Below are 12994 nucleotides of genomic sequence, written 5' to 3' on the forward strand. Positions count from 1 at the left end.
GTTTTGATTAGGTTTGACATAGATCAAAATTGAGCTCAAAGCATGGGTAAACTAGGCATAGATTTGGTTTATATTGGTCATATGAAAGGTGAATTTGAGTTTAGAATTGAAATTGGATAGGATTGGGGCCAAATTGATGGACATTTGGGATGAATTTGGGGAAATTGGGCCTTTAAAGACAATTTAGGGGTTTTGGTCAAAATGGTCAAACTGACCAAATTAGGTTCAAATTGGTTTTGGAAACATTTGAAGTGATTTTGGATGTTTTGGGAAATCTTGGGGTGCCAACGGTATTTAAGTATTTTCTGCAAATTTGAGGGTATTTTGGTAATTTTGAAATTATTGGGTGGATTTGGGCAATTTGGGTATTTTGAAATGGTTTGAAATGATTTTTCTACAAACTTGAGTATTTTGGGTGAAATTGGGATTTTGGTCAAACTTGGGATTTTGGGGTGTTTAGGTAATTTGCATAGGTTTGGGGGTAAGGATGTCGAATTGAAAACTTTGGTAGAATTGGGGTGCCAACCACCCTATATAAGCTATGGACCAATGAAATCTCTATTTGGGTCCTCTATGTACTGGTCTTAGCTAAACCCTAGCCTAGAGCTAGTGGGTCTAGTGGACCATCTACATGAGTCTCTCAAAAGATCAAGGGATCAAAGTTAACAAGTTAGGGTTTAAGGTTGTGAGTGGATATAGGTGATAGTGAGTGTAGTGAGCTAGCTCCAGACCAACACCCGGGGTCAACCCTAAGTTCAAACAATCCTATGGGAACTCTCCATGAGATCCTCCATCCCTAGCTACTAAGCGCTAGAGGTTAGGACCAATATGTGGAACTTCAAGTTGAGGAAGGAAAAGAATTTCTAATGGTGAGGGTTCCTTTTCTAGTTTTCTAAGAATAGTCAACAGTAAAGTCCTATGACTATACCTTAGGCAACTAAAAAGGGAAAACTAAACCTCAACCGAAAGTGAGGTCAACAAATGGATCATTTCCCAACTCATCACATTTTTTTAGGAATCATCTCCTTTAGCAGAGGTGTTTCTCAAACACCCCATCCTAATAGGTTTCAAGCTCTGCCTCTTACGAGCATGCCAACCACTATCGAACCATCATGAATATTCACCGTGCCTCTGATGTGTTTTTTTGTCAAGTGTTCCCTGTTACTCTTGATCCCGATTTTTTATATGTAAGGATTTATGAAGTTGACACCACTACAGCGCCAAAACTTGATCCTTGTATGAAAAGTAAGTTGTGTGAAATATATATAATTATAGGCAATTAATAATGAGATTTTACGCAAGTATACATATCGTTATCAAGTAATAAAAGACTTTCTATTTAAGTCCCAAATATCGATCCCACAGGGAAGGAGTAAATTGACAATGATAAGTTTTACTAGAAAATTTTCAGAAAATCAAACGAAATCACTGTCATTAATTTCAAATATTGAGATGTTATCAAAATTAAAGTACTTAACTATTAACAAAACAGAAATGCAATGTTTAAAAATATAAATACTAATCTACTAATTATGTTTATGTAATGAAGATTTTTTATATGAAAAAGCATTCTTCCCACTACAATAAGGTTCTGGTGAAATGAGATGAGATAAATGTTTATAATATGTATTGTGCCAAATAAGAGCAATTATAATTCTCTACCCTGATACAGTGCATAGAAAATCATTGGTTAATCCTAGGTTTAGTCCCTAAATCTGTGGCTAGGCTAGGAGAATACCGGCTCCCACTCCAGAGCTCCCACTTCCCTTCACCTTAAGGCTAACTTTTGCTTTAGTTTTTAAACACTAAGACAAAATTGGGGATTTTAGTCTGTCACCCTAAAGATTCTCCAATTCTACACCCAACAAAGAATATTTCCCTATTTATTTGCACTTAATTCCATGAACGAATTTCTCTTCTATTAAATCAAATGTAATCCTCACTCTGTTGTAGAACTCATAATCCATTTCCCAGATTATATGTTTCACAACATATTTTAATAATTCAATTGGCCAGATCAAAATGTAAATTAAGTTTGGAATTAAAAAATCATCACAATTTATTTTATATTTTAATATTGGCACATCATATTATCACTTCATTTCATCATATCTCATAGTAGGGAGAAAGATAGAGGGAACTATTTAGATTTCATGAGAAAGACACAACAAAACACAAATTTCATATATAAAAGAAAGTTCGTACAACACTAATAAACAAACAAAACTTATTTGAAACTCTTTCTCAAAATAGATCCCTTCTAGCCTTTTCTTAGAAATGCAGGAAGAAGATATCTCTTACTTTTCTCCTTCTCCAATACTCTTACAAAAAGTTTCACACTAAATATCACCACACAAACTCTAAACTATAAAAGAAAAATCACTAATGGACTCTAATATGGTGGTGGAATGAAGATGGATTGTGAAGAATGACAAAAATGGAGAGTGGTGGAACATTGTGGAGCGAAAAGGAGTCCATTTCCTGATGAATTTCGGCCCCAAATAAAGCCCAATGTCGGTTCTCGAAGAGGTGCTTCAAAAAACTCTTAAAAAAATGTCCAAATACATCGAACCTTCTAGAAATGGGGGTTGAACTGCCTTTGGCACTGTCGGCGCTGAGTACAAATTTTAGCTGTTTTGTTGTTCTGCGCGGTCGGCGCTGCCCTTGGAACGGTTAGCGCTGAGTACTTCAAAAACGTCATTTTGACTACAAATTCCATCATTTTTTCTTCCTTTTTGCTTTAAGTCCTAAAAATCAACAACCTGCAAGAAAACATCAAAATACCTTCCATTAAGGTGCAATATCACCAAAAATAAGTATAAAATATGGGTCTAAAAAATGTATATATTTTCGGTGTATCAACTCTCAAGGGTCAAGCTCGCACATGGTTCTACACCCTATGGGGGGGATAACATCAAAACCTTCAATGAGCTTATCAGACTATTCGTAGAGCAGTTCATAGCAAATAGAGGTGTCATCTTTGATTCCTCCCACTTATCTGAAGTTCACCAGAATGAGAGGGAATCCCTCAAGTAATATTTCTGCAAGTTCTCTACTGAATCTCGCGAGATTTTTGGAGTGGATTCTAAGTTATTGAGAAGAGTTTTCTTGGAGGGGTCCACACATAACCTTTCTACTCATCAATGATGTGGGAGACAGTTTGCTCTTACAACACTTTTGTCCATCGCATCGAAGCTCAAAACTCTGAAGAAGATGTCATCAATACACACAAGAACAATTTGAGCAACTGGGAAGCAAGAACAGAAATAATGTTAGGGATGTCAATCAAATCTCTCAACGAATAAGGCTCAGACAGCAGGGGAATCATGAGCCTTGATAAGAAAAAAATACATGCCACTCAATATGCCAAGTGTCAACATCCTATGACCATCAAGGATGAATAGGTTTTCTAGTTGCCAAGGCCGCTAAAATAAACCAAACTATGGAGACTAGTCTCAATATTGTCATTTACACCAAATGAAAGGACATTCAATAGGAAGACATTTTTAATTAAAGGAAGAAATTGAACATATAATATGCTAATGTCATCTGGGTCGCTACTTACAAGAACGAGGCGAGGAGAACCATAAGAAAATTGTGGGGATATAGAATGAGAAGTGCAACTCAAAATCATCTTATTTGAGTAAAAGAGTGGAATATAAACTCCTAATTTTATTCTAACAATATTTTCATATTACTTTAAACTATCATTTAGTGAAATTTTCCTATTTTCTCACAATTTTTTTTTGTGTAGACAGCCCCAATGAGGGCAAGTGGCAGTCAAGATCTCCACCATGCCCCTGAAGGTTGAGCACAATAAGTGAGACTCGATGGGAAGATACGATACCTCTAGAATTAGAGCCCAAGTGGTAAAACTTCATGGGAGGATAAGGTACTCCTGGGAGTCAAGCCCAAGATGCAAGACACGATGAGACTGTAAAATGCCCCTGGAAGTCGAGTCTAAAAGGCAAGACTCGATGGGAATATACAATACTCTTAGAAGTCGAGCCCAAAAAGATAAACTCAACGAAAAACTACTATGCCCTTGAAAGGCAAACCCAAGAGATAATAATCGATGGAAAGATACGGTACTCAGGAAAGTTGAGCTCAAGAGGCAAGACTCGATAGAAAGTTATCATGCCCCTGGAAGACAAGCCCAATGGACAATTCTCAATGAGAAGCTAATGGTTGATAGAGTTTTCACTCGAAAGAATCCAAGAGAGCAAATGTTTGATATAACCTCAACTCAAAAATCTCAAAAGACTGCAGACCTCAGAAGACACAAGTACATCAAAGACCTCGAAGAGCTAGAAGCCTCAGAAGACATAGGTACATTAAAGACCTCAAAAGACTGCAAACTTCAGAATGCACCAACACATTTTAAGCTCCTAAAATGCATAAGTCAAAGAAGGCGCAAGTCTCAGAAGATATAAGCCTAAGAGGATACAAATCTTAGAGGGCATGAGTATGAAAAATACGTCATTCTTTTTTATATAAAGTGCAAGTGCTAATTTTAATTACAGACTTCCGCATGATTGAAGTCACATCAACCTCAGAAGCAGCTTTAAAGGTGTACAAATAAATACATTATCATCATCTATAAATACCACATTAGACAATTAAAAAGACATAAAGACCAACAAAGATTGACACGAAGGTTACAAGAGGTCGACTCATCTTCAAATGGTGGTGGATTGCCTCCTCAAAATTTTAGTACTTATGCTGATCTTCAAGGGTATGAGGTTCTCCACCAAAGAAATATGAAAATATGTCACAAAAAAGTAGCAGGAAAGCTTCAGCATTTTTTCATCAGCTCTGGAATGTGCATCAGTAACAAGGGAATCTCCTCCGGAATGTGCAACATCAGTGAAAAAGAAGATCTCAGGTCACTTACTAGGCAAGGACAGGGATGACTTTCTTATGCACCGCAATCAGAATGAGTCGCAAAAGTTAATTTGGAGGTCCTACTTGGTAAGGTCAGAGATAACTTTCAGGATGATTTCTCCTGCTTCTTTACGAGAGAAGACCACGAAAATAAATCCCGAAGGTCTTGCTGCACATTCAGGATGACTTTCTCTTGCTTCTTCACGAAAGAAGACCTCAAAAGAAAGTTCTGAAGGTCCTACTAGGCAGTGTCGAGGATAAGTTTCAAGACGATTTTCTTCTATTTCTCCATAGGAGAAGACTGAGAAAAAAATCCCGGACGTCTTGCTAGGCAGGGTCGGGGATAAATTTCAGGATGACTTCCTCCTATTTCTCCTCGAGAGAAGACGAAAAGAAATCATGGAGGTCTTGCTGGGCAGGCTCAATAATAATTTTCAAGATGGTTTTTGTCTGCTTCTTCACTAAAGAGGACAACTCAACAACAGAAGTCCCCTATCACGTGCTCTTTATGGATAGGAACAATTTTTTTATCTCAGGTCACTTACTAGGCAAGGACAGGGATGACTTTCTTATGCACCGCAATCAGAATGAGTCGCAAAAGTTAATTTGGAGGTCCTACTTGGCCTTCAGGATGATTTCTCCTGCTTCTTTACGAGAGAAGACCACGAAAATAAATCCCGAAGGTCTTGCTGCACATTCAGGATGACTTTCTCTTGCTTCTTCACGAAAGAAGACCTCAAAAGAAAGTTCTGAAGGTCCTACTAGGCAGTGTCGAGGATAAGTTTCAAGACGATTTTCTTCTATTTCTCCATAGGAGAAGACTGAGAAAAAAATCCCGGACGTCTTGCTAGGCAGGGTCGGGGATAAATTTCAGGATGACTTCCTCCTATTTCTCCTCGAGAGAAGACGAAAAGAAATCATGGAGGTCTTGCTGGGCAGGCTCAATAATAATTTTCAGGATGGTTTTTGTCTGCTTCTTCACTAAAGAGGACAACTCAACAACAGAAGACCCATATCACGTGCTCTTTGTGGATAGGAACAACTTTTTTTTTTCTGCTCCTCTCTTCTCTCTCTTAGGCTGAATTTTCCTCTTTTTTTTTTTTCTGCTCCTCCTCCTCCCTCATCTTTTTACCTTCTATTTCTTGCCTATTTATATGCCAAGATGAGTCCAGCAATTAAAATAGTGATGAAAAAAAGACTTTCCAAATTCCATTCCGTTTCCAAATTCCCATAGCTTTTTAAATTCCTTCTTGCAATTTGAATGAGTTACCCTCACATTCATTACATTGATTAAAACATTAAAGATTAGTATATATAAACGAGAAAAAAAAAGTTTTAATCTTTACATTCATACCACAAAATTTTGTCACCTCATCTTTCGTCTCTCGTGCACATTTTCTTAATATAAATATACATTTATATATTTATATATAAACGAAAACGAAATTATTTTTAAAATAGTTACATACATATCATGTAAATCATATATGTTTATATTTCTATGATCAAAACTTGTATTTTTTACATGCATGCGCTCAAATTTTTAGTATTACATTAATAATACCATGATAAATGTAAAGTGCTCTGAATTTCAATATGTTCGGACAACGAAATTAGACTTGTCCAAAAATAAGGGGAAAAAAATACACTATCAACAAATTTTCAATCTCTGACACCAATATTGAGACAATATTTTGAGCAAGAAACGTTCAAACTTTGATTAAAACTCATCTAAAACTCCAATTTAGCAAACTTACAGTCAAACTGAGGGCTCGACAAGAGGGACACAATGGTACTAGATTTGGTCCAATCCAAACCAAATTAAACCCTGTTCAAGCCATTAAACTACTTCTCGAAGTTTTCTGGGCAATTTGAAAGATCAAACAAATGTCAAATCTAGTGAGCTTATAGCTAAATTTAGCGTCTCGACAAGACAAATCCAACAAGCTCAAGATCACTAAATTCTGACATTATTAAGACACTCGCATGTCTATCAAACATCATCTGATTAAGGAAAACTCTCAGCGTCGTCTGATCAAAGTTGTTTATATTTCTTTATTAATTGCAACTGAGACTTTATAAATAGTCATACTTGTTGAAAAGTTGGGGAAGCTTGAAGTGAAGAGAGAGTCTGAAGTCTGAAGAGAGAGTTTAAAGTTTGGAGGAGCTGAAACCCATCATCACTCATGTAGTTATCGACCACAGCGAATCACCGTCAACCAACACTTTCTGGCCACCATCAAACATCAGCAGTCATCGCCCATTCGTTGAGACAAGTTCATCCACATATCGACATTATAATTGAAGAAAGTGTGTAACAAATTTCTGGCTTTGTGAAAAATAATTGTAACTGTAATCACTAATTCTAGTAGATCTCTTCAACTAGGTAGATCTTATGATTTTTTTTTTCGGGTTTTCCACGTAGAAAATTAAGGTATCTTTACTAGTTGTTTTACTTTCATCTGAGTGTGTATTGAATTTTCGTACCATGCTAAGACGACAATCAATTACTCGACGATCGTGAATCTTCTAGCACACATTAATTATTACGAATAATTACTAAATTTTATTGAAGTAATATTTTTTAATTGTGAAGGATACAAATATATCACCAGGATTTAATCTCTATTTGCTAAACATTTTTTAAAATTTATTCGTAAGAAATATTATAAATTCTGATTAGTTTATTAACTCATTGTACATGTCTAGTTCGTGCCTCCCCTTAAAAACCTACACCTACAAGGCACATTTGCATACATATCAGCTAATTCCTAGGTATTTACAAATCAAACACCTAAATTTATTTCTTAACATTCATAAAACCTAATCCTTCCATACCTCATAATAAATACCGGCTAAAATAATCTTATTTTTTCATAAATATATGCAAATAATTGAATTTAGGTGTTAGATATGTATAAAAAAAAGGTATTTTCATACATACCACTTAATCCTTACATATTTATATATAACTTATTTTTGACATGCACATCATCTTATTTATGCTTGCGAAAAATATTTCACTTTTTTAAAATTAAAATGGTGGCAACTGGCCGAAGAATTCTATGTCCGCGGTTTTGACTTCTGCATTTATACTCTAATCATCTGCTAATTTGTTGTATAGGTCCTGAAGAGATCTACCCCGTTTCTGATGAATTCAACCATCTCATTTTATCTGAAATCCCTAATTTCCAGCTCCAACGCGACGCAGGTCATCAATTGGATCCCTCTCCACCACTACTTTTCCTTCTGTGAATTTTGATTGCTTGTAATTGTTTATTTAACAGATACAACATTCATTTTCTTCCTTTATTTTTACCTTCCTAAACTTCAGAAGCTTCTTTTTTTCTTCTTTTTAATGCGTTGTGTGCTGTGGAGGAGAAATTCAAAACCAATGAAGTCATTTTTTAGGCTACAAAGATGTAGAGCCACTGCTCTTTTTTCACTTTCTGTGATCCTCGCAATCACAGTAATGATCATTTATATAACCAGAGGTGAATCCAGTTCCCAGTTGAACCTCCCAAAGCAAAAATGGAGCAGCTCTAAGTCTGCAGTAGAGGTCAAGCATCTTCCTTCTATGGGATTTATGAATGGAACCGATTTAATGTGGACAATACCCGAATCACCTAAGGCAGTTTTTTTGATAGCCCATGGATGCAATGGCAGAGCTTCCAACTTTTGGGACAAGTCATCTGGTTGTCCAAATTGTGTTGGCTTGCCTGAAGAGAGACTCATTGTCCTCCATGCCCTTGATAGAAAGTTTGCGGTGCTAGCAATCTCTAGCGTTGGAAAATGCTGGACATTTGGAAAAGAGAAAGAAATTGTGAGATGGATTATCAAGTGGTGGATTGATGAAAACAAGCTTAAGAAGCTCCCTGTTGTGGCTCTTGGTGCTTCATCTGGTGGCTATTTTGTTTCTGCACTTGCCACCGAGATGCAGTTTAGTAGCATTGCTCTTATGATTGCAGAAGGGGTGTTTGATTCCATCAACATTCCAATCAACTACCCTCCAACACTTTTTATTCATATGCCAAAGGATAAGCAGAGAATGGAATTGATTAAGATGAATATGGAAGCTCTTAGGATGAAAGGCGTGCATGTAAAAGAAGTTAGATGTATGGAATTTCCCTTGACACCAGAGTTTTTATTGGATAGAATTCCCTGGTTGGATCATACCTTTTTTGTTCAATTGCTTGAGTTGCTTCACCAGAGGGGTTTTATTGATGACCAAGGTTACATGAGGAGGGATGGGCGAGCAACTTCATGGAAGAAAATTTTAAAGGAAAATCATTTTTCATCTGAAAATTATCGGTGGGTTAATCACATTCAAGAAGAATTAAATTTGGCATATGGATATCATGAAATGACCAGTTTACAATCCAATGATATCTTTAGCTGGTTTGAATCTCATTTGAGTTCAACAACAAACTTGTAAACTATAAGATATACTATAACCTGAGAAAATATTTCTGTAAAGTATTTTTCTTTTTATGGAACAGAGTATCATAATTTTCTTATCTTTCATTGTCATCTTTCTTCATGGTAAAGGTTATGTTTTTGTTTCATTACATTCCTTAAAGTTTTTTTAAGGTTTTATTTGAATGCACAAAATTTCTTTTTTCGAAATAGAATCAAACAAGTTGTAAGCTAGGTAAAACACTTTTCATTAGGTTGTCTAAAGATATATAATACTTTTGAACATTGTTAGATATTTATGTGGCCTGTTAGATGCAATAGATTTATATTGTTTTATCTTAGAAATCCACACATATTCATGTTCATAGTAAGTAAGATTTTTAGTTAGAAAATTTGAAAAGGGAAAAGCAATGAATGTTTCTCCGTTCCAAAATTACACTATTTGTTAAAAAATCAATAAAAGGATGGTTCACCTCTATGTAGTAGGAGGGACTTCAATACATGATGCTTCTTAGATTGTTATGATGAAGGTGCAATATAGGGCAATTAAGTTAGGCCATATGAATTTGATTGGAATGGGACAAGTTTCTACAGAGATTAGGGACTATTCAATTGCCCAAAACAATACAATCCCAAATACATAAATGATAGGCCTACTATTCAATTGTTAGGCTATTCTCTCCCAAACCCGAACCTTAAGATTCAAGACAACAATCAATACCCCAATCTTAATCATATTAAGCCCTATTAATACCAAACAATAATAAGTTACAAATAACTAAATTACCCTTTTAGTATTGAAACTAAAATATGACTTCGAGTTATTTGGCGGACTCGGTGTGGATTCAGTGGGACCACTCCGCTCGTTGGAGTCAGAGGCGAAAGACGCTAGTCTAACATTATTCCCCTTCCAATAAGACACATTTTCCTCAAGGTGGAAGAAAGAAAATTGTTGGTCAATCAAGTCGTATGATTCCCACACAGCGTTATAATCTCACAACCCTTTTCATTCAATCATCTCTTCTTTTCTATTTGTTGGTTCCTGGCATATCCGTCTTAACTCAAGTGGCTCTAAATGAACTTCCATATCCTCAGTTAAAGTAGGTGAAAGTGAAGAAGATGACGCATTATCTCCAATAGTACATCTAAGCAGCGATACATGAACATTGGATGGAGTGTCAACGAAGGTGGCAATTTAAAACAATAAGCCACTGGCCCAATACAATCAGTGATCTCATAAGGATCAAAATAGTATGGGGAGAGCTTTTCATTCCTGCATCTGGCCAAGGTCTTCTGTCAACTGGTTCGAAGTTTTAGATACACCTATCATGTACTAAAAACTGCATATCCCTTGATGTTTTTTGGCTTGCTTCTTCATAATTTGCCGAGCTTTCAATAAATATCCCTTTAATTCCTCCTACACCTTGTCCCTCTTTAAATACTAATCCACCAAAGACACCGACCTAGTATTGTGTCCATAATACACCAAACGGGGTGGATCATGACCATACAAGATTTTAAATGGAGTGGTCTGAGAAACTGTATGATATGATGTGTTGTATCAATACTCGGCCTAGCATAGCCATTTCGCCCAATGCTTGGGTGTGTCAGATAGAAAGCAGCGCAAATAGGTCTCAATTTTCTGATTCGCAACTTCAGACTATCCATCAGCCAATGGATGGTATGCTGTATTTTTCTTCAATATGTTCCCTTGAATTCTAAAAAGCTCTTTCTAGAAATGACTCAAGAAGACATTATCTCAATCCAACATTATTGATTTTGGAATCCCATAGAAACAGACAATCTTCAGTATAAAACCCATGGCGATAGAAGCATTAGTATAGTAATGACATACTGGTACAAAATGAGTGTATTTTCTCAACCGGTTCACCACTACCTAGATGATCGTAAATCTTTTTGACCGAGTTAAGCCTTCAATAAAATATATCGTCAGCTCCCTCATACCTTCTTCAGTAATCTAGAGGTTGTAGCAACCACCCAGGTGCTAACACCATGTACTTGTGTTGTTGGCACATATTATACTTTGAGTCCATATCTACATCTTTCTCATTCTCCCCTAACACATTTTTGTTGCTATCGTCTGGATGTTTTGAGCACGCACAAATGCCCTCCGATAGCATTGCAATGAAACTTTTGTAACAACTTTGGTATTTGTCTTGAATTTTGGGGTGATGCATAGTGTCCTTGGTAAAGTAACGTTGGCCATTCAATGAACAATCGGGATAGCTATTCTTGCCATTCAATAAAACCGATCGGATTTTGCCCAATTCCTCATTTGCTTGACTCTCTTACCTTAGGATCTCCCAATTTAAAATCAATTGGGCTGATAATGCCAACAATTACGGTTCTTCCATTAATCATTAAGGCATCAACAACCTTTTTCTTTAATCCTGAGCAATATTGAATCTCAAAATCATACCCCAATAGTGTAGATAATCATTTTTTATGTTCCTCATTCACCATACACTATTCTAATAAAAATTTAAGGTTAAGATGATTCGTGCGTACTATAAAACACTACTCTAACAAATAAGGTCTCCATTTTTTACTAGCAAGCAAAATCGCAATAAGCTCTCACTCATAAACTGACTTGATCCTAACTCTCACAGTCAGCACTTGACTGAAATAAGCAGTAAATCGTTGACACTGCATGAAGCTTGTGCCTAACCCATAACTTAAACTAGTTGTCTCTATAATAGTTGGCTGAAGGTTGGTAAAGGTAGTATTGGTACACTTGTCGTATTTTTCTTTAACTTCTCAAAAGCCTAAGTTGCCGCTTCCCCTCACTCAAAGTTATCCTTCTTCAATTGCTCCATGAACAACACACAATCGAGTTGTAACCTTTCATAAAATTCAGATAGTAACTTATAAGTCCCATAAATCCTCTCAATCCCTTATAGATCTTAGGTAATGGCCAATCCAACATAGCTACCACTTTCTATTGATCCGTCGACACCCCTGTAGCAGACGCCACGTATTCTAAGTACTTTACCTTCGATTGGGCAAACAAACACTTTTTAAATTTAACATAGAGCTGGTGTTCACCGAGTACTACCAATACCTTCTCCAAGTGATTAATGTGGTCTTCTAAGGAGTCGTTGTATACTAATTCCCATCCTTCTTCACTATCAATATTGGGCTAGAGAAGTGGCTCACATTAGGTTGTATGATTCTTTATCTCCAACATATCTCGGATCAATCTCTTGATCTTGTCATTCTTCACCTACGAGTAGCAGTATGGGCCCACACTGATGTAGAAACTCTCATCCTCCGACTTATTACTTGCTTTTGTTATCTCGGAGGAGGCAATCCGCGTGGCAACAAGAAAATTTTTGCAAATTATTGTAAGAGCAGTTGGACCAGTGTCAAAATTTCTTCCAAATAATGTGTCTCTTCTGTGTTATACAACTCGATTAAGAATCCTAACCTTGCATCCTAAATTGCCCAAGCCATAGTTTTGAGTGTTACCAAAGTCTTTCACAAACTAAAGTCACCATGAAGCACAATCCTCTTGTCTCCTAAAACTCCATTGTCAGGAGTTTATAATTTATCTTAGTTTCTCCTAAGGACTGCAATCATTTCATTCACAATATTGCATCAGTGCTCTCTAGATCCAAGGAAATCCTCCACCACTTGAATACAGTGCAGTGTCAAATCAACCATTTACAAACTC

The 12994-nt window shown here is 36.3% G+C and overlaps 1 protein-coding gene across 1 annotated transcript; it reads left to right on the plus strand.

Moving 5' to 3' along the window:
- The first annotated feature begins 7901 nt into the window (after window positions 1-7901).
- On the plus strand, window positions 7902-9373 carry LOC110019902. Its single transcript, XM_020717771.1, has 2 exons — window positions 7902-8095; window positions 8219-9373. Exons 1-2 carry the CDS (start codon window positions 8036-8038, stop codon window positions 9317-9319), a joined length of 1161 nt encoding a protein of 386 aa, XP_020573430.1. The 5' UTR covers window positions 7902-8035; the 3' UTR covers window positions 9320-9373.
- The last annotated feature ends 3621 nt before the right edge of the window (window positions 9374-12994 follow it).

This window comes from Phalaenopsis equestris, unplaced genomic scaffold (genome assembly GCF_001263595.1).
Source record: "Phalaenopsis equestris unplaced genomic scaffold, ASM126359v1 Scaffold000086, whole genome shotgun sequence".
NCBI classification, from domain to species: Eukaryota; Viridiplantae; Streptophyta; class Magnoliopsida; order Asparagales; family Orchidaceae; genus Phalaenopsis; species Phalaenopsis equestris.

What these genes read in the sequence shown, in the direction of transcription:
- LOC110019902 (XM_020717771.1), top strand. Translation starts at nt 8,036, where the DNA reads ATGAATTCAACCATCTCATTTTATCTGAAATCCCTAATTTCCAGCTCC. An exon ending in CCAGCTCCAACGCGACGCAG is followed by an intron (nt 8,096 to 8,218) that starts GTCATCAATTGG and finishes CCTAAACTTCAG; the next exon opens with AAGCTTCTTTTTTTCTTCTT.